Source organism: Dromiciops gliroides, chromosome 5 (genome assembly GCF_019393635.1).
Source record: "Dromiciops gliroides isolate mDroGli1 chromosome 5, mDroGli1.pri, whole genome shotgun sequence".
Classification (NCBI taxonomy): Eukaryota; Metazoa; Chordata; class Mammalia; order Microbiotheria; family Microbiotheriidae; genus Dromiciops; species Dromiciops gliroides.
In genome coordinates this window covers 94,343,316-94,368,375 of record NC_057865.1, presented here as the reverse complement: position 1 = coordinate 94,368,375, position 25,060 = coordinate 94,343,316, and the positions used below count along the sequence as shown (strand labels likewise).

The 25,060-nt window shown below is 46.7% G+C and overlaps 1 protein-coding gene across 1 annotated transcript in view; it reads left to right on the top strand.

Annotated features, from left to right (window-relative positions):
* The window catches only part of LOC122727854 (SCO-spondin-like), a 101,489-nt gene that overhangs the window by 31,407 nt on the left and 45,022 nt on the right, over window positions 1-25,060 (top strand). Inside the window, exons 36-53 of the mRNA XM_043965731.1 lie at window positions 138-278; window positions 385-567; window positions 846-996; window positions 1,743-1,896; window positions 2,214-2,268; window positions 3,519-3,617; window positions 4,042-4,260; window positions 4,499-4,626; window positions 8,934-9,075; window positions 9,162-9,315; window positions 9,723-9,789; window positions 12,318-12,375; window positions 12,849-13,004; window positions 13,394-13,543; window positions 21,283-21,453; window positions 21,648-21,812; window positions 24,561-24,740; window positions 24,830-24,952. Coding sequence (XP_043821666.1) covers window positions 138-278; window positions 385-567; window positions 846-996; window positions 1,743-1,896; window positions 2,214-2,268; window positions 3,519-3,617; window positions 4,042-4,260; window positions 4,499-4,626; window positions 8,934-9,075; window positions 9,162-9,315; window positions 9,723-9,789; window positions 12,318-12,375; window positions 12,849-13,004; window positions 13,394-13,543; window positions 21,283-21,453; window positions 21,648-21,812; window positions 24,561-24,740; window positions 24,830-24,952 — 2,496 coding nt within the window. The remainder of the gene's footprint in view (window positions 1-137; window positions 279-384; window positions 568-845; window positions 997-1,742; window positions 1,897-2,213; window positions 2,269-3,518; window positions 3,618-4,041; window positions 4,261-4,498; window positions 4,627-8,933; window positions 9,076-9,161; window positions 9,316-9,722; window positions 9,790-12,317; window positions 12,376-12,848; window positions 13,005-13,393; window positions 13,544-21,282; window positions 21,454-21,647; window positions 21,813-24,560; window positions 24,741-24,829; window positions 24,953-25,060) is intronic.

Sequence of the window (25,060 nt, the reverse complement as noted above, 5' to 3'; positions counted from 1 at the left end):
TTCTGAGGAAACTACTACAGAAATATGGGTGGCTATTGTTACTATTAAATTTATGGGACAATTGGTTGGGGGAAAGGGAGTGTGTTTTTGGACTCTTTCTGTCCTCAATATATCTTTTTGTTTCTGCTTCTGACCAGAGATATGCTCACAGGATGGCTGCCCCAATGTCACTTCATGTCCAGGAGAGCTGGTACCTAAGCCCTGTGCTCCTTGCCCTCTGACCTGTGCTGACATCTCCAGTCAGGTCAAGTGCTTGCCTGATCGGCCCTGCAGTCCAGGTAATGTGCTCATGGGCAGGGGACCAGTTCAGTCTACTCTCGAGCCCTCAGGGGCTGGTCAATGGTACTTGTCTTCAGGGTTCTTCTGTGCCTACTTACTCCTCAGGCTGTTGGTGCCCTGAAGGACAGGTCCTGGGCATTGATGGGCAGTGTGTGCGTCCCCGGCAGTGCCCTTGCCTGGTGGAAGGCACCCGCTATTGGCCAGGGCAGAGAGTCAAGATCAATTGCCGGCTCTGCACTTGTCAGGATGGTCGGCTACGTCGATGCCAGCCTAACCCTGACTGTGCTGGTGAGACATGCCCAGAAGTATTCCCCCATATGCCACTCTTGACCCTCACCTCATGGACCCTGACACCTTAGGAACCCAGAATCTTTTCCCCAAACTATCCTCTATTACATGGGATTCTTTGCCTGGTATTTCCTTCTAAGACCCTCTGCCCTAGGACCCAGGCCATTCTCCCTGACCTGACCCCTTCCTCCTAACTTCTGGAGCCTTCCTCTGCTGACTTAACCTTTTCAAACTGGTTTTGGGCCATTTATCCCCACCCTGTGTGAACTAATCTCTAGTGAACTGTGGCTGGTCATCGTGGTCCCCATGGGCTGAGTGTCTGGGCCCCTGTGGGAGCCAGAGCATCCAGTGGTCTTTCCGAAGTCCCAACAACCCTAGCCATATGGGTCATGGTCACCAGTGCCGAGGCATTTATCGAAAGGCCCGAAGGTAATTCATCCCTGTCTAGGAATAGCATCAACCCGAAAACACTCCACCTCAGTCACCCACACATTTCAAACCCCCAAATACCTGAACCCCTCCAATATCGGGAAGCTCAATACTAATGCCTTCAAACACTGAACCTTATTTAGAAATAATACCTGTATAATACCAAAACACAGGGACATCAAGGCACAGATTTCATAGTATCCACAACTGGGGGATTCCCAAATACCAGGACTCAAACACCTACTCGAGCACCCATTTTCCTTCCCCTCCCCAAAAGAATTCCTAGTCTACTGAGATACTAGCCCAGGGTATCCGTTACCCTATGGACAAATCTCAAAAGCTAGGGTCAATGGTCATTTCCTTTCTCTAAGGTCCCTTCCACATCTAAATCTATGCTCCTGTGATCTGCCTGTCTTGATTCTGTTTGATGGTCCATTAGGAGAAAATGAGGAAGATAAAGAGGGGATCTAGGCAGAATGGGGTGAGAGTGAGAGGGGCTGAAAGGCAGGAGAGGAAAGATGTGGAAGATCTTGAGTTTGGGAACTCTGACACCATATTCATTTCCATGTCTCATATTGGTTTATATTTGCATGTTGTTCTTTTGGTGTGTGGGGCTGAGGCACCTGTTGGATCCAGCGTGATTTGTTCCTTCTTTCCTGAAACTGACAGAGAGTCCTTAGGGTAGGGAAGCCCACTTGTGTGGACCCTCGTGAATGCCATGGATTTTCCTTTGCTTCCCCCACCAGGTGTCAAACAGAGCCCTGTGAGGAATGTGAGCACCGGGGAAGCACATACAGAGTGGGGGAGCGCTGGCGTTGGGGCACGTGCCAGGTGTGCCAGTGTCTGCTCAACCGCACAGTTCAGTGTTCTCCTTACTGTTCTTTGGGATCCTGCCCACAGGTAAGGGCAGGGAGGGGCTGGCGTTACCTGGGAAGGAGGGAGTAGATGGTTGGGTGGGGTGTAGAAGCCAGCATAGGGAAAGTATGGGTTGGCAGTAGGAGGAAAAAGGGATGGAGGTGGGGGAGTGTTATCAGTGAGGGATGGAGTATAGTTGGGAATGGAAGGGATGGATAAGGAGGGAGTTTCCTTATCTATAAAGTGAGGGGATTGGAAGGATGCCCTTTGAGGTCACTTCTAACTCTACATCTCTGATCCTATGAGCCTGGTGGATTTTAGAGGGTTTCCCCATTTTCTACCTAACTCTTGTTTCTCTGCAGGGGTGGATGCTGGTGGAGGGAAAGGGAGAATCCTGTTGCCACTGTATTCCTGTTGGTGAGTTGGTCTGGGGATTACAGAGGAGAATTTTAGAATGGGGACGTGACCCTTCACCCCTGCCCAGTCCCCATAGAAGCTTTATGGGTGTAGAGGAAAAAGATTGGCTTGGCATTCCAGAGATCTGAGCTCTATGGAGAAATCCTGGGCGGGGATAGAAATCCCAACATGTAGTAACTTCTCCTGGACCTAGAACCACTCCCAGATTTCCCTGGCTTCTGGGCTGTCATCATCACTGCTCTGATTTTGACTAGAAGGGCACCAAGATCAGACCATGCCACCCTCCTTCTGCCACGCCTTTCTCCTTTTGCTGAAGGGAACACCAGCAGAACCCCCTTCCCATCTTTGCTTGGTATCTCATGCAAACAAACCATTGAGGGTTTATTTTGAAAAATAATTGCTATGGCAAACTAAAAGGGAAAGATATTAGAGAGACCATGACATGGCATGTACAAATCTGCCTTTTCACTTCCCTCCCCCCATTCATTGATTCCTTCATTCATTTGGATCAGCCTTAGCCTGCCTTGCTGTACAAGGTGAGTGTGCTCATTCACAGATTGTTAGCAATTTGGGGATTGTCTCTGCTTTAATACAAAAATGGTCTTATTTTGGCCATAGCTTTTCAGAGCAAAGCTTTTTCTTCTTAGATCTAATTTATTAATTAATGAGACATTCAGTATTTCCATCTTTTTATGAGGAAATGTCAGATATGTTCCCTTGATTGCTTTAGAACCCAGGCAAAAAGTTAATAATAATAAGAACCAGTAGCAGGTAGCCAGGGGTGACGTTTTGGTATAATTGTTAGCTATTGCACATGCACGCACAGCGTAGGATCTTGTTCCTAGCTTCAGCTGACTAGCTATATGACCTTAGACAAGTCCCTTACTTTTTGATCTCAGTTTCCTCATCTGTAAAATAGAGATAATAACTTCTCAGGTTTGTTATGATAACCTAGTGGTGGAAATTACAATGCTTTGAGAAACAGAAACCACATCTAGGGGCAAAGTTAACTGAGTATTGGGTAGAGAGTGTGGTATAATAGAATTTTGCTAGAAGACTTGTCTTAGAACCTGAGCTACCTGGGTGATCTTCCTCTCATTTTTTTCCATCTGTAAAATAAGGGTGTTGGATTAGATGCTCTCTGTGGTCTTGTCCAGCTCTAGATGTGTCTGTGCAACCCTAGGGCCTGGGGGCCTGGGAGGCCCTGAGGTGTCTCCACCCTAACATTCAGGTTTCACTTTCTCTGCCAGGAGAGAACAGGACGGCTGCCCATGTGACCACTCCATCACTTTCTCCCAGTCTCCAGCCAGAACCCAGTCTTCCCACCTACCCACTTCCTGCACCTGGAGGTGAAGACCAGATGCTTGTGGGAGAGGCCCGAGGAGTCTCCAGGAGGAGAGGCCTGGCCTGGGATGGGGGCAAGGGTCAGGCTGCCTGGGATTAGTGTCTAATTCTTCATAGGAGTGCTGGGTACTGAGGAGCCTGGCATGAACCTGCTGCTCTGGTTGGGGTATTCATGGTGTGACTGCTCCCATGGCCCTCTGCTGTGTTCTTTTGGATTATCATTGTGCCTCAGACTAGTGCCTTGGGTCCCTTAGGGCTGTGTGGCCCAGAATCCATCATGTCTCCCCGACTGCGCCCCCTGCTTCCTCTCTATATCCTGCCCCATGTCTTCCCCATCCTCCCTATATTTTTGCCAAGATGTCTTATTCCCATGCAATGTTTCTTTAGCCCCTCGAACCTTCTCCATCAGGTATCTCTCCCTTCCCCCAGACCCTTGCTACTCCCCACTGGGCTTGTCAAGGCTCCCTTCTAGCAGTCTAAGGGCATCATCTGAACACCCTGAACACCCTGCCTGGGCTGGTCGAATAGGGTCCTCGGTGTTGGGGCTGGAGCCTCAGGGCTGGAGTCCTAGGGAAGACACCTATACTGAGCTACACGCCCAGCCCCCTTTCCTTCAGATGGACTTGCTGAGGCCCCGGAACCTCACTGGTCAGTGGGGAGAGGGTAGGAGGACTGACTTGGGGGAGGGGCAGAACTTAGGGGAAGGACAAGGGCTGAGAGGGCAGAAGAATAGGGGTGGGTGGGGTCAGAAGTCCAGAAGGAGGATTACAGGGATGGGAGGAATGGAGGAGGGGCAGGGGAACAGGCATGGAGGTGGAGGAGAGAGTGGGGAGAGTATGTTCCTGGGGACTCTGATAGCTCTGATTTCTCCCTGGCCTCTTTACAGGCATTGTGGTCCAAGGTGCTGGCTCCTCTGATGCCTATGTCACCAGCTTTTCACTTCAGTTCAGCGTCGATGGGCATCGCTGGCACGACTATCATGAGGTTCTGCCAGGCATCCTGCCTACGCCCAAGGTACCCTCATGTCAGCCCCCTCACTCCTTGCCTACATGAGGCTTGCTTAACTAGCTAGTTTAACTGCCCCCATTCAATTCGTCAAGGTGACTGACTCCCTTAGGAGGTACAGCCCTGTATGTGGTCCCAATCCCACTGTGGGGAATGGTTCCTGTCCAGGAGGAGCTTACACTTTATTTGGGGGTGGGGAAGGAAGGGCTAGAAGTGCTAAGCAACAAAAGAGTGACATAGGCAGTCCTGCCTGACTCTTCATGACTCCATTTGGGGCTTTATTGGCAGAAATACTGGAGTGATTTGCCATTGCCTTCTCTAGCTCATTTTACAGAAGAGGAAACTGAGGCAAATAGGGTTAAATGACTTGCCCAGGGTCACATAGCTAGTTAATGCCTGAGGTTGGATTTGAACTCAGGAAGATGAGTCTTCCTGACTCCAGGCTGAGCTCTCTATCTACTGTACCACCTAGCATCTACAAAGACAAAAATGAAACAGTCCATGAAGGTCTAATGTCCGTAGATAAGTAAAAACAATGTAATTTGAGGAGAGAGAACATTAACAATGGGTGAGGGGTTCAGGGAAGTTTTCCCATAGGAGGCTGAACTTGAACTGTGGCTTGAAGGAAGTTAAGGGGGAGGAGGTGAGGAAGGAGTGTATGACAGGAAATGGGGCACAGTTGGTGGAAATGTATGGAGGTGGGAAATGGAATGTTGAATTTGGGGCTCAGTTTGGTGTGTGAAGGGTAGTAACATGAGAAAAGAGTAGAAAGGTACGCTGGATCGGAATTACTGAACACATTATGTATCTGACTGAAGAGCCTGTATTTTATTTTAGAGACAATGTGGAGCTATTGAGAGTTTTCAGGGAGGAGTGACAGTCACAGCAGTGCCCTAGGAATGTTATTTGGAGAGCTGCATGGAGAATGGAGAACAGAGAGACTATTCCAGGAAACTATTACAGTAAAATAAAATAAAACTAAACAGGAAACTATTACAACAATCCAGAGAGAACTGACGAGGGACCAAATGAGAGGGATGACTATGTGAATGACGAGAAGGAGACAGATTCAAGAAAGGATGTGGCCAGATTTGGCAAACCACTGAATGTCTAGATAGAGTGAAGGAGAGGCAGGTATCATTGTTGGAGTTGGGCACTGGGGATGATGCTGGTGGTCCTCAAAAGATACAGGGAAATTTGGAAGGGGTTTAGGTAGGAAGATGATTAACGTTTTGGACATGCTAAGTTTGAGATGCCAGGAAACATCCAGGAAGGGACATCCATCTACCTGTTGGTGATGGGGAACTAGAGTTCAAGATATAAACAAAGTATGTGTATATGTAAATGCACATGCATATGTGAATGTGTGGGGCAGCTAGGTGGCTCAGTAGATAGAGCACTGGGCCTGGAGTCAGGAGGACCTGAGTTCAAATCCAGCCTCAGATACTTACTAGCTGTGTGACCCTAGGTTAGTCACCTAACCTTGACTGCCTCAGTTGCCTCATCTGTAAAATGAGCCAGAGAAGGAAAGGGAAAACCACTCCAGTACCTTGGCCAAGAAAATCCCAAATGAGGCCATGAAGAGTCAGACACTACTGAACAAAAATACGTATATGTGTATATATAAATATACACATGTGTGTGTGTGTGTGTGTGTGTGTGTAAGAACTTGTTTGGCATGAATAGAGAGCAGCTTCTGAGTCAGGAAGACAAAGATTCAAGTTGGGCCTGTTACACCTACTGATTATATGACCCTTAACCTCTCAGTGCCCCAGGCAACTTTTTAAGACAATAGGTTGCAGAACAGGTGCTGCCTTGCAGTGCTAGAGGGAGGTTCTTTATCCACCAAAGAAATCAGAGTTTTAGTCCCTCTGCAGAAGTCTGCGTGCATGTGTGTGCATATAAACGTTTTAGCCTCATTTCATATGTTTATATTCCAACCATAATCTCTTTTCTGAACTTCAGTCTCTTCTTATCAATCTCATGCTAGACTTCTCCATCTGGATTTATGTTTACATAGAGAATATGTGTGTATGTGTAGTTATTGTCTCTACTGTTATTTGGGTGGAGGTGATAACTGAACCCACAGGAGCTGCTGAGATCATTAGGGGAAAGAAGAGAGACAGTTCAGGATGAAACTATACGGGGAGACCCATGGGTACGGGTTGGGAGATGCATGATGAACTAGGAAAGGAGACTAAGAAGAAATTGTCAAGCCTGTAGGAAGAGAACAAGGAGGGAGAAGTGCCCCCAGAAACCAAGGGAGGGAGCAGTTAGGTGGTGTGTTGGATAGAGCACAGGCCCTGGAGTCAGGAGGACGAGTTCAAATCCTGCTTCAGACATTTACTAGCTGTGTGGCCCTGTGCAAGGACTTAACTCCAACGATCTGCCTCCCCCTCAAAAAAAATTAAAAAAAAAGAAACCAAGGCAGTATAGAGGATCCAGGAGGAGATGCTCATCATGATATCAAAAATTGTAGACAGGTCAAGGAGGATGAGGATGGGGAAAAGGTCATTGGATTTAGCAGCTGACTGCTGATCCAGAGAGAAAAGATGGAATATGACAAGTAGCAAGTAAGCCAGTCCAGAGGAATTGCGGAGAGTGGAAAGGGGGGTGATGGGTAAGAAGTCAGTCACAGTGGGCTGGCCCCCGGGTGCGAAGGGTTTTTAATGTCACACAAAGGAGGTGGAATTTCATAGCAGAGACAAGAGGGGCCATCGGAGCTTTTTTAAATCAGGGAGTGACATAGTCAGACCCGTGTCTTAGCTAGAATACCACTCTAGCAGCTGTGTGCAGGATCAGTTTGAGGAGAAAGCAGAGGCAAGGAGATCAATGAGGAGCCTTTTGCAATAGTTCAAGTGAGAGGTGGGGAGGGTCTGAACCAGGCTGTGTGTGTGGAAAGAAGGGAACAGATGTGAGACAGATGTTGAGGAGGTGGAATCAACGAGACTTGGCAACTACGACTTGGCAGGGGATAACTCTGAGAAGCTTGATAACTGAAAGGATAGTGGTACCCTCAATAGAAGTAGGGAAGTTGGGAAGAAAGGTGTTTGTTTTTTTTTTTAAGATAATGAATTTTGTTCTGGCCAGGTTTGTTTGAGATGCCTTTGGGACATTCGGTGGGAAATGACTAGTAGACATTTGGTGATGAGCTCAGGACAGAGACTAGGCTTGGATATATAAATCTGGAAGTCGTCTACATAGAAATGATAATTAAACCTATGGGAGTTGCTGAAATCACTGAGAGAGTGAGAAGATGGTCTAGAATGGAGCTGTGGGGAGCACTTATAGTTAGGGGTTAGGACACAGATAATGACTTAGCAGGGGACTCTCTGAAGGAGCAAACAGACGGAAGAAAGTGTGTCTAGGAGGTGGAGAAATGTTGCAGATATGTCAGGAAGTATGAGGACAGAGGACAGACATGGGAAAGCCATGGGAGGAGATCATAGGAGAGATTTTTTTAAAGTTGGGGGAGAGCCAGGTATGTCTGTTGGCTGAAGAGAAGGAGCCAGCAAGTCAGGAGAGACTGAAGAGTAAAGAAGGAGGGGGGATGACTGCAGGGGCAATGTCAGAGGAGATGGAAAGGGGTAGGCTTGAGGATACAAGTAGGGAAGGATACAAGGGTGCAAGATTGGAAGGATGAAATGTTCAAGACCATGGAAGTGGAAAAGTACTGGATGATGTTGTGATTTAAAAAGTATTATCACACTGGTGGGTGACTGAGTTTGCATTATGGGTTAGCTGGAGCTTAGTGTAGTGCCTGGCACATAGCAGGTGCTTAATAAATGTTGATCGATCGATTGATTGATGGGTGCTGAGGAAGTTGGTGACTTGGGAAGCCAGGGTGTTTGAGAGGACATTAACATCTTTACTGAAGTCTCCAAGCATGAGGATGGGATTCGAGCTGAGGAGGAAGAATGTGAGACAGGTATGAACTCTGTGAGGAAGAGTGGCCAGTATATTATGGTAGAAAGGATCTGGGTCAGGTGACACAGGGACACGGATGGAATCCCAAGGGAGAAGTGGCAGAGTGATGGGGACAGAGGAGGGGCCTGGAAGTGGCAGGGGGAGCAAAGGGCAGGGCAACTTTTCCTTCTGGCTCAGTGTATTAAGGTAGGGGAACACGAGAAAAGGAGCAATCCAGGCTGGTGAGGGGGGTCTGGGAGAGAGCCAGGTGTTCATGAATGCCCAAAGATAAAAGTGTCCTATGAAGAGGTTGGGGTAAAAGGGAATTTGTTACTAGATGGGGGGGGTGGGCCTGCATTGCCTGTGCTGGGTCTGAGTGCCCCCCCCATCCCCTTTTCTTATCCTCACAGTTGTTCCCAGGGAACCAGGATGACTCCACACCTGAAGTGAGGACATTTGGCCGGGTGGTGCAAGCGAGGCACGTCCGAGTCCGACCCCATGACTTTCACCACAGCGTCTTCCTTCGAGTGGAGCTGCTGGGCTGTGATCCAGGTACGGAGGAGCGTGTGTGGCTAGGGGAGGGAGAAGATCTAGGAGCTGTCGCTGAGCAGAACCCTAGAGAAGATCCCCTTCTGCAGTGTCCACCCCGATGGTGCCACCTTGTCCAGGAGGGGAGTTCCTTTGCGCCAACGGTGTGTGTATCCCTCCGGAAGCGAGGTGTGATGGTGTCGAAGACTGCGCAGATGGAGCTGATGAAGAGGACTGTGCCTCCCTGCTCCCAAGTACTGCCAGGTGCCACCCCCACCCCCAACCACAGGGATTTCCAGGGATGGGCTGGGTGCTGCCTCTCTACTCGTGGGCATTGTCAGGGGACCCTACGACCAAAGGCTTCCTTCTGCATTCCAAGCTATAGGGTCATGGATTTAGAGTGACGGCGATCTTCAGAAATTATCTGGGCCAACCAGTCTTGTTATAGATGGGGGACCCTACTGCAGCTCCCAGTGCTTCTGCTCGGCTCTACCCAGCTCTTGGGGACAGCGACCTCTGTCTGTAGCTCGTCCCTCCCTTCTCCTCATCTCCCATCCATGGAGTCTTGCCCTATGACCAAGGACCCAATTCATAGGAAGAAGAGCCAAGGGCTCTGGGATGGAGGCTGAGGCCCAGAGGGGCTAACTTGAGGTCCCCCGATTTCCTTTCAGGCCCAGAGACCATACCACAGCGGTCCTTTCTGCCCACCTCGTGCGGCCAACACCCTGGACCAAGGAGGTGAGAAGTCAAAAGGCTAGAGGCATAATGATGGGGAGAGAGAGGAAGGGAGAGGCTCCCGTGTAGCTTCCCATGACCACATTCTCTCCTCCAGGAAAATTTTCCCTGATTAGCCCTTCCTGATCACTTCTTCACTCTGTCTCTACTCTGCTCTCCTTTTGCTGGTAGTGGAAGCAGCTGGTGTGTGATGGATAGAGTGCTGGGCCTGGAGTCAGGGAGACCCAAGTTAAAATCCAGTCCCCAATATTTACTAGCTGTGTGACCCTGGGCAAATCACTTCCCCTCTGTCTTTCTCAGTTTCTTCAACTATAAAGTGGGAATGATAATAATAAAAGCACCTTCCTCTGGGGGTTGTCATGAAGATCAAATAACATTTGCAAAGCATGGAACAGTGCCTGGAAAACAGTAGGTGCTCTGTAAATGCTTATCTCTCCCTCCCATTCTTGTGCTAAGATCACAGAATCATAGATTTAGAGCTGGGAAGCAAGCAAAAGGTCACCTAGCCCATTGCTGTCCTTTTCCATGTGAGGAAATTGGGTCTAAGAGAGGCCAATTTCCTCCGAGGTCACACAGAGTCACACAGGTAGCAAAGCCTGTATCCTTCCCCTAGGATGCTGCTTCAATGGTACACCCAAGCAGCCCCAGGCTCAATGGTCCCACTTCTCTGCTTGTGTTCCCACTCCCTCGGCTCTACTTGGCTTCCTCTGGCTTCCCTGCTTCTGGCTCTAGTCTTCTGTGCATCCTTCCTGTCAGGAGCTGGGCTCCCCTTCAAGTCTCTCTCCTGGACTCATAGCAATGGACTTTTCAAGGTCACCTAGAGGCGTGTCCCATCATTCTTCATCTTGTCTACATAGTTTTCTTTCTGATTCATCCCAGGGACTAAGATGAGCTTTCTAAAGAGATCATCTAGCATGACTGTATCTTTTACAGTTAATTTAATCCAGGGGGTACTGGTAAATGTTTAACAACCAGCTTTCTGAAAATGAAAGACATATTTTCTAAGTGTTTTTGACATCTCCATCACTTTCTTCAATCTGGACAATAGACAAAACCATAAGCTGAGCTCTGATTTGTAGCTTTTTGCTGACTTCAGAGGAGTAAATAAATGTTCATAATGAAACTTTAGCAGTCGGTTCTCGGGAACTGGTTGGAACTGGCTTCAGCACACCCTGATACCTCCTTATGGTCAAAATCCTAAAAATCCTGAATTTTTAGGAGTCATTTCCTTACATGAAGAAATAGTTCCTGCTGTCAGAGAGCTGATAGTCTGGTTCAAGAGACAAGATCATAGATTGATTATAGAGCTGGATGAGACCTTAGAGATCTCTTAGATGAACCTCCTCATTTTACAAGTAAGGAAGTGACTTGCCCAAAGTCATATAGATAATAAGTAGGAGATCCAGGTCTCAGAACCAGGTCCTCTGATTCCACATGCAGTGTTTTCTTCTGCCTCTCTACCTACACATGCAAACACACACATATAGGTGAATATGTATGTGATCTATAAAGATATATAAACAAACACATACATATACATGTGTGTCTATTTGTATACATGTCCCATATTACATAGATATAAAACCTAGGCATATGCAACATCTACACATGTGTGTATATATGCATATATAAACACATTATATATGAAACACTATTATCTATAAAATTATATCTATATCTACATATAAAAAACACTAAGGTGGCACAGTGGATAGAGCACTGGGCCTGTAGTCAGGAGGACTTGAGTTTAAATCTAGCCTCAGACACTCATTATCCGTGTGATCCTAGGCAAGTCATTTAATCATGTTTGCCTCAGTTTCCTCATCAGTAAAATGAGCTGGAGAAGGAAAGGGCAAACCACTCCAGTATCTTTGGCAAGAAAACCCCAAATAGGGTCATGAAGACTGAACACCCACCACCACCACCACCACCACCACCATATCTGTATGTACATACGGATATATTTGTGTGTGTGTGTATATGCACACATGTTATATATACAAATAGACATACACATATAAAATATAGATATAAAATATAGATATAAAAATAGATATAAAAAGTAGATATAAAAATATATACACATACATTTCAATATGTACACATGTATGTGTATATGAGCGTATACCCACATACATATATTTTAGTGTTGAAAAGGTAGTTGTACCAGTGTAGAGGAGAAAGTATCTCTAAGCTGGAGAACAGTGGAAATTGGTCTCCCCAAGTTTCCTGTGAATCCCCTAAGGGCAGAGGGCCTGGCCTAGTCAGAGTGGCCTAGCTAATGGTGTTAGTTGACTGTTAGTTTTCATGTGCCTGCCTGGTTTTGGACAGAAGCAGTGATAGGCAAGAGGGATAAATGACTGGGGGGGGGAAAGGTTGAGGGCAGTGAGACTATAGAGATGGGGGAGGGTACTCCTTAGAGCTTCTGCTCAGAATGGGAGTGGTAGAGACACACCAGCCCATGGATATTTGGACAGTGGGAAAACTGGAATTAGGGCGGGATATGGGGGTTGAACTCTTTTTCTTCCTAGGGTCCAGTGGATACTGAAGCCTGGAATCCTGAACAGGGGTCACCCATCCCCTCCATAGGTAATAATGATCACTAACTTTTATTATAATGTTTTCTAAAAGAAGACTTAAAATAGTTATTGATTTCTTTTGTTTATGACATCACCTTCATTTCCAAATCCATCTCCCCTCCTTTCTTCATTCAGGAAATTATCCTTTATAACAAAGACTAGAAAAGAAAGGGGGGGCAGAAGTTACAATGATTTGTTGTGCCAAGTGATTTACATACAGGATTTCATTTGGCTCTCACCACAGTCCTATGAGGCAGGTGCTATTGTTATCTCCAAGAGGAAAATGAGAGAAGTTGAGTGACTTGTCCAGGGTGACAGAGCCTAAAAGTATCTGAGGCTGGATTTGAACTCAGGTCTTCCTGACTTCAGGCCAGTGCTCTATTCACTGAGCTACCTAGCTGTCCCTCAGTCACTTTCTTGCTGGTGCTCAAGCATTTCCTTGCAGGAGTCGCAGCCCAGCTGATAAGTCTTTGCTTATCGTAGGGACAGAACCAGGCCATGGCCCCCTCCCAGAAGGCACTTCTCCAGCTTCTGAATCTCCCTACCTGAGTACACAGGAGCCAGTGCTGGAGTCCCCTGCCTCCTCGACACCCAAGGCACAGACTCTTCAGCTCACCCCGCATACCCTGTCCACCACAGGTAATAATAATCCCTTAGGTCAGTATAGACATTATGGCAACATTGGCCCAAATTTGCCTGATGCTTTCATGTTTATGAAGCACTTTCCTCACAATAGGCAGGTGGGTGTGTATTCTTCCCATTGTATAGATGGAAAACTGAGACTCTGAGAGGTTAGATGACTTACCCAAAGTGGCAGAAGTGGCAGAACCAAGAGTGGAATTGGGATCTCTGGACTCCTGATCCTAGGACACTGAGTACTCCAAGATGATAAGGAGTGAGGGAGGGTGAAGATAGGGCTGGGCTGGGCAGCTGACCCCACTGAGACCTTGGGTCCAGGATGGGGGAAGGGAGGGTGAAGCAAGTGGCTCTTGTTTCCAGAATGAAAGGGATTGATGTGCTTCCCACAGGCTCAAGCACTACTGGGTGGTGGTCCCCCTTCCCTCGAGTGCGGTGTAGCCCAGACCAGGTTCCCTGTGAATTCCTGGGTTGTGTGGACCCTAAGCAGGTGTGTGACGGACAGGAGGACTGTCTTGATGGCTCTGATGAACTGCACTGTGGTGAGCATGGGGGGCTGGCGGGAGGGGCTAAGGGCTGGGAGCTAGGGACACGCACATAGCAGGCACTTAGTAAATGATGATGGAGGGAATGAATACATTTGTAGGCTAGTATAGATGTGAGAAGGAAGGTCAAGAGTTCTTTTCCCATTTTCATCTTTTAGAGAAAGGGGATGGCAAGTGATCCAGATTGGGATGAGCTAGCTAGAGAAAAAGAAACTTGAAAAGAAAGGGGGTTGGCCAACTCCAGCCCATCTTATAGAGTGTGCTCATGCTGCTGCTGCTGCTGCTGCTGGCTAATATTTACACAGTGCCTACAATGTGCCAGGCACTATGTTAAGCATTTTATAATTATTATCTCATTTCATCTTCACAACAACCCTGGGAGGTTAGGTGCTGTTATTATCCCCATTTTACAAGTGAGGAAACTGAGGCCAACAGAGGTTAAGTGACTTGCCCAGGGTCACATAACTAGTAAATGTTTAAGGCTGAATTTGAGTTCTTCCTGACTCTAGCCCAGATCTCTAGTCACTCACTATTCATTCATTTACTTATTCATTCATCCAACTATTTATTGAACCCCTGCTACTTGTAAGGCACTCTATACCATAGCAGATTCTGAGGAAGCCTGGAAGGTAAAGGGTTAACCACAGCCACAAGATATTATTTGGGAAGCTCTTATAGAATAATATACTCATAGAATGTTCAGACTGGAAGGGACCAGAGAGGTTATGATGAAAACAGCTCAGGAGCTGAAACCCCAAGCCCAGTGATGGAATTCTTGGCTGTGGGACCTTGGACAAGTCACTTCAACTGAATTCAGTTCCGTATTGTATTAGGTTCAGGGGAGAGAAAGACAAAATTGAAATAATTCCTGCCCCTGAGAAGTTTCCTTTCTTTCTTTCTTTCTTTCTTTCTTTTTTTTAGCAACAAACATTTATTTTACTTTCCATTTACATGTAAGGGTAGTTTTCAACATTCATTTTCATAAGATTTAGAGTTCCAAATTTTTCTCCCTCCCTCCCTCCCTTTCCTCCCCCTTCCACAAGATCGAAATCAGGTTATATATGTACAATCCACAAGTGTTATTTTTATCAGTTCTTTCTATAGGGGTGCATAGTAAGCTTCCTCATTAGTTCCTTGGGATTGTCTTAGATCATTGCACTGCTGAGAGTAGTTAAGTCATTCACAATTGCTCACTGAACAATATTGCTGTCACTATGCACAATGTCCTCCCAGCTCTGCTCACTTCACTATACATTGATGTTGTAACGATTGGAATAACGCCACCTGCTGGAGACTTACTGTAGAAGAGTTCCGCCCATGAAGCGAAGGTCTTTGAGGGCAAGACCAGGAGTCTTTTCTTTGGCATCAGGAAGTGACGCGGGCTAGTGGGAGGAGGAGGGAAGAGACCGGCGCTCAGTCTCACGCTCTTTCCTTTGGACTCTGGTGGAGAGTGGAGCTAGAAATGTGCTCTCCCTTTAATAGATAGAGGAATCTAGGCCTTTCTTCTCTCTTTACCAAATTCTTATTCTCCTTAATAAATGCTTAAAAGTCTAACTCTTGCTAAAGCTTATAATTTATTGGCGACCACTCATTAGATATTTTAGACAGACTAGCTAGAATTTTAGCCCTTAACAATGTTCATTAGTCTTTCAAGGTTTTTCGGAGATCATCCTGTTTGTCATTTCCTGTAGTGCAAGACCATTCCACTACAATCATATAACACAGCTTTTCCTATCATTCCTCAATTGATGGACATTCCCTTGATTCTCAATTCTTAGCCTCTACCAAGAGTTGCTATAAATATTTTTTGTACAATTTTTCCCCTTTTTCTCTTTTTCATGATTACTATTGTTAACTGTTTCCCTTCCATCCTATTCCCTTCCCCATGATATTTATTCTATTATCCATCTTCTTTCATCCTATCCCTCTTCAAAAGGGATTTGCTTCTGTCTGTCCCCTCCCCCACTCTGCCCTTCCTTCTTTTGCCCCTCTCTCTTTATCCCCTTCCCCTCCTATTTTCCTGCAGGGTTATAGAGATTACTTCACCCAATTGAGCCAATTCTAAGGAGATTGAGGTCTTTGAGCCAATTCTGATGAGTGTTAGGCTCATTTACGGCCCAGATTAAATAGATTACTCCAACCAGTTGGGTATGTCTGTTAGTCCCTCCTTGAGGCAGCTCTGATGAGTTTAAGATCTTTGAGCCTTTTCTGATGAGTGTAAAATTCCTTTACTGCCCTGCTCCTCTTCCATCTCTTCCCCCACTCCATAAGCCTTTTCCTGTTACTTTCATGTAGGATTTCATTTGTGCCCTTCCCCTTCCCCCCGTGAATTCCCTTCACCCCTCAATTTAACCCTAAAGATGTTATCATCTAGCTAAGTGACACAGTGGACAAATAATCACCCCTGGACCCAGGGGGGTCCCAGCCAAAACCCGGCCTCAGACACAAGACAGTCGCCCACTGTATGACCCCAGGTATGTCCCCCAGCTCCAATTTTTTTATGGTTCTCTAGGGTCTTGTATTTGAAAGTCAAATTTGCCGTTCAGTTCAGGTCTTTTCATCACAAATATCTGAAAGTCTTCTTTTTCATTAAAGTCCCATTTTTTCAGCTGAAAGATAATGTTGAGTTTAGCTGGGTAGGTGATTCTTGGTTATAATCCCATTTCCTTTGCCCTTTGGAATATCATATTCCATGCTCTCCGGCCCTTTAATGTAGAAGCTGCTAGATCTTGTGCTATTCTTTATGGCAGCTTGCAATATTTTCTCCTTGACCTGAGAGCTCTGGAATTTGGCTATAATATTTCTAGGAGTTTTCTTTTTGGGATCTCTTTCTGGAGGTGATCAGTGGATTCTTTCAATTTCTATTTTAGCTTCTTCTTCTAGAATTTCAGGGCAATTTCCCCTGAGAATATCTTGGAAGATGGTGTCTAAGCTCTTTCCTTGATCATGGTTTTCAGGTAGACCAATAATTTTCAAATTATCTCTCCTGGACCTGTTTTCTAGGTCAGCAGTTTTTCCCAGAAGATATTTCACATTGCCCTCTATTTTTTATTCATTTGGATTTGCTTTATTGTGTCTTGGTTTCTCATAAAGTCACTGGCTTCCATTTGTTCAATCCTAATTCTTAGGCAATTATTTTCATCAGAGAGCTTTTGTACCTCCTTTTCCATTTGACTTTTCAAGCTGTTGACTTTTTTCTCATGTCTTTCCTGCATCACCCTCATTTCTCTTTCCATTTTTTCCTCTACCTCTCTAACTTTATCTTCAAAGTCCTTTTTGAGCACCTCTATGGCCTGAGACCAATTCATATTTTTCTTGGAAGCTTTAGATATAGGGGCCCTGATGTTGACATCTTCTTCTGAGGGTGCACCTTGATCTTCCTTGTTACTGAAGAAACTTTCTATGGTCCTCACCTTTCTCTGTCTGCTCATCTTGCCTTTCTTTTACTAGACTTTTAGCTCCTTAAAGTGGGGCACTGTTTCCAGGCTGCAGTATCCCAAGCTTAAGAAGTCCCAGGTGGTATGATTTAAGGAGAATCAGGTTCTTCCCTCTCCCAGCCTGTTTCCTGGTCCTAGATGACCCCAGACCAACTTGCCAATCAACCAGCTTTGTGTGTTGTGGTTGTTAGCTCCGACAAGCCTGTGCCCCTCCTCCACCTGGGCCACTTCTACTTGAGCCTACCTCCTGGTTCTCAGCAGGGGTGTAAAATCCAAGTTCTGCCTTAGCACCAACATAGACCCCTGTAGTCTCTCCCCTGCCCAGGGCTCAGTCCACTCACCAGACTGTGAGCTTAGTTCTAGATGACACTGGTGCTTCAGCTGATTCAGAGGCTCTGGGGGTCTCCTTCTCTGGTGAGGACTTCCTGAGACTGGATCTGTGTCAGGGTGACTGGGGTTGGGCTCAACTCCTGTATCAGCACAGCAGCTCCCTCCTTCTGACCTTCCAAGCCGTTTTTGGTTAGAAGATGATTTCAGCACATTCTTCTGTAAGTTTTGCTGCTCCGGGCATTTTCCTATGGCCTTATTTGGATGTTTTTTGGAGCGATTGTGTCATGAGTTCGGGAGCTCACTGCCTTTCCTCCGCCATCTTGGCTCCTCCCTGGAAGTCCAGAGTTCCCTTTCTACTGGAAGGAACACAAAATGTATATAGATAAGCCACTAAACAGAATAAACAAAGGTAGATGAGACTTTTCAGCCTGAGCTTTGAAGGAAGCAAGGAATTCTCTGAGGCCAGGAGGAGAAAGGAGTCCAGGCCAGACAGATGACTTGTGCAGAGACAAAGAGGAGGGAAAAAGATTGTTGTGTCTAAGGAATAAATAGCCAGGCAGCTGGCCAGTTTGTCCACAATGGAGAGTGTGTTAGGCATAAAATGAAATAAGACTAGGGAGGGAGGTGGGAGCTATACTGTGAAGAGCTTTAAATTCTAGGCTAAGGATTTTGGATTTGGAACCAGAAGCTATTAAAAGTTTAAGCTACTTTAATGGCTATTAAAACACTGAAGGTTTTTAAGTAAGGGAGTGACATGGACAGATTTGTGTTTTAAGAATATCGATTTGGCAGCTTTATGGAAGATAGATTAGAAAGGGGAGATGCCTGGGAGCAGGAAGAACAATTAAAAGACTGTTGCAGGGGCAGCTAGGTGGTGCAGTGGATAAAGCACCGGCCCTGGATTCAGGAGGACCTGAGTTCAAATCTGGCCTCAGACACTTGACACTTAACTAGCTGTGTGACCATGGGCAAATCACTTAACCCCCATTGCCCCACCAAAAAAAAAAAAAAGACTATTGCAGGGGCAGTTAGGTGGCGCAGTGGATAAAGCACTGGCCCTAGATTCAGGAGGCCCTGAGTTCAAATCAGGTCTCAGACACTTGACACTTACTAGTTGTGTGACCCTGGGCAAGTCAGTTAACCCTCATTGCCCTACAGAGAGAGAGAGAGAGAGAGAGAGAGAGAGAGAGAGAGAGAGAGAGAGACTATTGTAGTAGTCCAGTCCAGTGGTGAGGGTCTGAACTCTGGCCTCAGACTCTTACTAGCTTTGTGACCCTGGACAAGTCACTGTTTGCCCCAGTTTCCTCATCTGTAAAATGAGCTGGAGAAAGAAATGGCAAACCACTGCAGTGTCTCTGCCAAGAAAACCCTAAATGGGGTCACGAAGAATCAGAAACGACTGAAATGACTGAACAAAGTCTCGGGAGAATAGTAGAGTCCAGTATAGAGCCTTGGTGAAGAGTGGGGGGGGAGTCCACACTTAAAAGATGGGAGAAGGATGTTGTTCTAGCAAAGAAGATGGAGAAGAGCTGGCAGATGGGTAGAAGAAGAATTTTAAAAATCCAAACAATAGAATTAAAGAAGATTGAGGATGGAGAGAGCACCCAGGAAGTCAAGATGTCAAAAGCTGCAGAGAGCCATTGGAGTTAGCATTGAACACATTACTCTTAACCCATTGGAGTTAGTCGTTGGAGTTGGCATTTAACACATTACTGTTAACCTTGGAAAGGAGTTTAGGTGAGTGGTGAGATTGGAAGCCAGATTACAATAGATTGAGAAACAGGTAGTAGGTTTTCACCTCTACGTAAATTTTAGGGCTTTTGTGGAACAATAGAAAAATGCTGCATTTGTTATAATCAGAGGACTTGGGTTTGAATACCAGCTCTGATGCCTACTGCCTCTGCGATCCTGGGCAAGTCTTCATTTCCCTGGGCCGGCTGTTAAATGAGGAATGGGTCTAGATAATTAAGCTCCTTCTAGTTCTAAACCTCTGATTATTTTAAATCATCAGAGAACCTGAGGCCCTGAGAAGTCATAGCAGCCAATGTCCATTGGATGGTAGCAGAGAGCCACAAGCAGAGTCTTACCTCTCAGGCCAACAGCTTACTTTCTTCATTGGACAGAAGCCAGCGTAGCTCAAGAGAACAAATGAAGTTACAGAGGCAGGTTGTTTTTCAACAACTAGGGAGACCAAGTGTGAGGATAGGATTTGGGGCTTCTAACAAGACCAGGAGGGCAGAGCTGAAAGGCAGAGTATGAGTATATGGAGGACAGAGCAAGGGGGAGTGTAAATCTGAGAAGCGGGAGTGGTCCTCCCCTGCAGCCGCCTTTTGGCTTTTGCTCTGTCCCTTCTGGTCACTTAAGGGCCCTGGCCTTTCTGGGCCCTTGTACCTGAGCTGGCTCTCCTAGGAGCCCAGAGTCTGTCCAGTCAGAAGAGAGGTGTACTGAACCTCCCCAATGAGGAGAGGGGTTGGGCATGCAGCTTTCCTGATGACTTCTGATGATCAGAAGTGCAAAGATGCTGCCCAGTCAGGAGAAGGGATGCTCAGAGCTCATCCAGTCGGGACAAGAGTATCCGTGGAGAGCCTGGACTATTGTATGTAATGGGTTCTTTTTGGCTCTGGCCCAAGGATTCTCAACTTTGTGTGTGTGTGTGTGTGTGTGTGAAGAACCTCTTTGGAGGCCTGATGAAACCCATGGACAGACTCAGAATAATTTTAATTTTTTCTTTTCTTTCTTTTTCTTCCTTCCTTCCTTTCTTCCTTCCTTCCTTCCTTCCTTCCTTCCTTCCTTCCTTCCTTCCTTCCTTCCTTCCTTCCTTCCTTCCTTCCTTCCTTCCTTCCTTCCTTCCTTCCTTCCTTCCTTCCTTCCTTTCTTTTGTGGGGCAATGAGGGTTAAGTGACTTGCCCAGGGTCACACAGCTAAGTAAATGTCAAGTGTCTGAGGCCAGATATGAACTCAGGTCCTCTGGATTCCAGGGCTGGTTTTATCCACTGTGCCACCTAGCTGCTAGTCAGAATAATTAAAAAAAAATTGAATTAAATAATTGTAAAGAACTAAAGGAAATTCAGAACTTCAATGAGAAGTTAGTGAAAATAAAGATTTTTCTTTTCTATCCAAGTTCATGGACTGCCTATCCACTGATCTGTTGGGGGTCCATGGGCCCCAGGTGAAGAACTCTTGCTCTAGCCCCTCAAAAAACAGAATTGTGGGGGCAGCTAGATGGCACAGTGGATAGAGCACTGGCCCTGGATTCAGGAGTACCTGAGTTCAAATCTGGCCTCAGACACTTAACACTTACTAGCTGTGTGACCCTGGGCAAGTCGCTTAACCCCAATTGCCTCACTAAAAAAAAAACAAAAAACCCAAAAAACAGAATTGTAACTCTGAACACATTCAGAGTCAGTCTTTTTTTTTTTTTTTTTTTTTTTTTTTTTTTTTTTTTTTTTTTAGTGAGGCAATTGGGGTTAAGCGACTTGCCCAGGGTCACACAGCTAGTAAGTGTTAAGTGTCTGAGGCCGGATCTGAACTCAGGTACTCCTGACTCCAGGCCCGGTGCTCTATCCACTGTGCCATCTAGCTGCCCCTAGAGTCAGTCTTGACCAAGATAAACTTCATTCACTTTCCAAAGGTCTACCTTTATCACTTTAGTAAGTGCTAAATAGATCTTTTTTCATCCATCCATCCATCCATCCATCCATCCATCCATCCATCCATCCATCCATCCATCCATCCATCCATTCACTCACTCACACACATATACTTTGGCACATAGTATATAGAAAGGAATCTAGGCAGTTGGGTTGATCCTTAGTCAAGATAATTTTTCCAGAGAAGAGCAGGGTTCCTAGGTCTTATCTCAGCCAGCCCCATGCCTAACTGGTTGGAAATTTAGCTGAGGAGGTGGGGACTATTAGCCAAAATGCAAACAGATAATTGGTCTTCTTCTCTCCTTTGCTTCATGGGCAGGGAGACCATTCCCTTTTGTGGTGCCCACAGCCACACAGCCCACCTTGCCAGCCATGGGGCCTGTCTGTTCCCCAAAGCAGCTGAGCTGCCGCAGTGGTGAGTGTCTTTCCACTGACCGTCGATGTGACCTGCACCCTGACTGTCAGGATGGCTCTGATGAGGAAGACTGTGGTATGGGAACCCTTGGGCAGCCTGGTGTCTTTGAACCCTTGGGGAGGGGAAGGGAGGAGCTAGCCCTGCTTAAGCCTCTTCCTGGGCACCCTAACCTGGGCCCCTGTTAATGCTGGGCCTCTCCCTTGTCTCCTTGATGCCTCCATCCTTAGGCCTTCTTCTGATGCGGTCCCTGTTTCTCTCCCACCCTGCAGTGGACTGCGTGTTGGCACCTTGGTCTGGCTGGAGCAGCTGCAGTAGAAGCTGCGGACTGGGGGTGACCTTCCAGCGGAGGGCCCTGTTTCGAGCCCCACTGCCCGGCGGTGGCTGTGCTCAAGAAGATTTCCAAAGTCGCTCCTGTTTCTTGCAGGCCTGTCCAGGTAATCCTGGTGTGTGGGCACTCAGTAAGGACATTCCCCTCCTGTGGCGGGAACCCTGGCAGCTGAGGAAGCCCAGGGCCATGACCCTCTCTCCATTTGGGGTTCACAGGATTTGGGTCTGGAGGGGAGCACCAGCCCTTCAATTTATACATGGAAAAACTGAGGTCCAGAGAGGGGAAGTAACTTGCCCCAAGTCACCCAGATGACCCCGGATGCAGCATCTCACCAGGGAAAAGGTCCTCTTTAGAGGCTCACCGCCCTGGGAATCCTGAAGGATCGGGCCCCTTGTAACACCTGCACAACTCGCTTTTCTGGTCAACCTAGTCTCATGCTTGAAAGCAGGATTTCCTATGGGGCATGGATCGCTTTTCCTTGTGGAGCCCTGGGGAAGTCTAGGCTTTCTTCATTTGCTGCCACCATCAGAAATGCCCGCCAGAGGGCGCTCTGGTCTTGCTGAAGTTCTCCAGGACAGTTCTGAGCTGACTTACTCCTTTGCTCTTTATCAGCCTCCCTCCTTTCACCCACCATCATAGGGTGCTTTTTTTCTTTTTTCTTTTTCTCTTCTGAGTATTTACTGTTGAAAAAGAGGGGAAATGGAGGGGGCGGGGTGAAACAAGAGGAGACCTGGTAAACCCTTATAGAAAGCCTGCCTTCTGCCCCACCCCAGATATCTTAGCAGGCTCTTTGGTTAATTACGGTCCCATTCTCCTAGAACTTCCCCAAATGACAGCCAACATTTATCATGTCTGCTAGTTTGGAGGAGACTCGGTCGGCCCCTGCCCTCCCGGAGTCTAGGAGGGACATAAGACACAAACAGGGATAACTTTACACACAGCATTGCCTGATAAATGCCTCATCATTCCTTTGGGGAGGTCTTTGGATCCTAGTTTTACATTGTAAATGCTTCATAGCCCATTCCCTGGATTCCTGAAAAGGCTTTGGGCGCTCATTCTTCCATCCTCTAAGAAGGATGAGCCTCCCGGGTATCCTTAAACCCCCACGGCCCTGGCCAAATAGAACCTCTAATAGGGAGAGAAGAGGACTTGGTTGCAGGATCCATAGATTTGAATTCCACTCTCTAAGAATTCCACTTGGGGCAGCTAGGTGGTACAGTGGATAGAGTGCTGGCCCTGGAGTCAGAAAGACTCATCTTCCCCGAGTTTAAACCTGGCCTCAGACACTTAGGAGCTTTGTGACCCTGGGCAAGTCACTTAACCCCAATTGCCTAAAAAAAAGTGTTGCCACTTTGCCAAAGGATCCCTTTAAACTGCAAGTTCATTCTATTATTCTGAATTTCTATGGTTGAGGTTTACAAAGTTAGATTATGTCCTTAACAAAAAATCTGTTCCTCCATAATCTTCTGTGCTCCATAGAAAAACAAAGTCTTCTGAAAGTGATTCCCAATTCTTGCTAGTGTAAAACACCTGGTGCTCCTGGCTAAACCCATAATTGGAGTCAACACCATATGATCTTGAACATCCCCTCCCTCCTCTCCAAACTGTGGCACCTGGACTCAGCCTACAGGTTTTAAATTTCCAAAGGTGTCCTCTGAAAGGAGATCAAGCTCAGTAGGTAAGATGATTTTTGTAGCAAAATTACAGTTCTCCATTATCCACTGAGCAATGGGGGAAAAAGGGACAAAGAAAGACACTCTACCTTCATTAACTCATCTCAAGGGTAGGTAGACAGAACTGCCCATTCACAGCGGTGCCAGCTTAGCTTTGTGGACAAACCAGATTTCACTTTCCTGCTCAGATTAGCACATATAGATTGAAAGCCTGTTTTAAGAAAATTGAACCGTTATGTTTTCATTAAGTACATGTGTAGCTAGACAATGGATTCTGGAGCCAAATATAAGACAAGGGCACACAGCAGTAGCTCAGGGGCCAATTCCCTTATATAAACCCATCCCTTATTCAGCTGGACAAAGTTCCTACTGGTAAAAGCTTAGATAGGTGCAATTAATTTGCAAGTGGGATTACTCTGTAAACTCCTTACAAAAGAGATACACTTACACACACACACACACACACACACACACACACACACACACACACAGCTTTGGATAAGATGCAATTTCAAACACTCATTATGGGGCAACTATGAAGCATGTACCATGAAGAGTGAAGAGTGCAATAGGTGAAATTGTCCAGACTTCTCATGAGGTGAATTGTGAAGAAAGTACTTGTTAACTTTAGGTAAATGTGAATGGTTACCAGGCAGTCTGGTTGTTAATCCCAGGACTTGTTTGTAGAGGCATCCTGACTCTGCCTTTATTTATATAATATCTAGGGCCTTTGGCCTCATGACTGTAAGGGAGCACACATAGATCAATGCTTCTGATCCCTCCTGTATTCAGGAGATCCACACTGTCTCTCTCTTATCCTTCTGGGGGTGGTTCTGGTGTTTGGAAGCTCAGGCTACTATCCAGAGCACTTTAGTGAGAGGCTTTTGCCCTGTGGGCAGCATGAATGTGACTGGAGCCAGTGCCCACCCACCCCCACCCTTGGCAGTGCCCAACAGAATGGAGAGGCCAGAGACTGCAGGTACCTATCCCAGTAGGCACCTGCCTTCTCAGATGAGCTAATATTTGTAAAGTGTTTTGCACAGTGCCTGGCACATAGTAGGTACTATATAAATGCTTATTCCTTTCACTTCCCTTCCCTTCTCTGAGGCCCAGCTCCCCTAACTCTGCCATACAAAGGGAATTTCCACCAGTTTCCAGTCCTATCTTGTCTTTGTCTGCAGTACCTGGTGCTTGGACTTCCTGGGGTCCCTGGGGCCCCTGCAGCGCATCCTGCGGGGGAGGCCATCAGAGACGTCAGCGTAGCTGCACGGATCCACCACCCAAGAATGGGGGTGCTCCTTGCCCTGGGGCACCAGAGGAGAGTCTACCCTGTGGTCTGCAGCCCTGCAGTGGTGGCACAGGTACCAGGGGACAGACTATTGTGCTAGGAAGTTTTGGCTGGGGTTATTTCAGTGTTCACTCCCTGATTCCATAACCATTCTACTCCTAGACTGTGGCCCAGATCTTATGTATGTGAGTGCTGAGCAGTGCCTGCAGGGCCTGGTGCCTCAGTGCCCCTCCTCCTGCCAGGATCCCAAAGCCAAGGGGAACTGTAGCTCACAATGTATGGAGGGTAAGAGAGGCCTTCCTAGATGAGGGAGTGGGCAGGGGTTATGTGGACATACCCAGACACTCTAGCTGACCTTATTCCCTTTCTACCCTCAAATTCTTTAGACTTCTC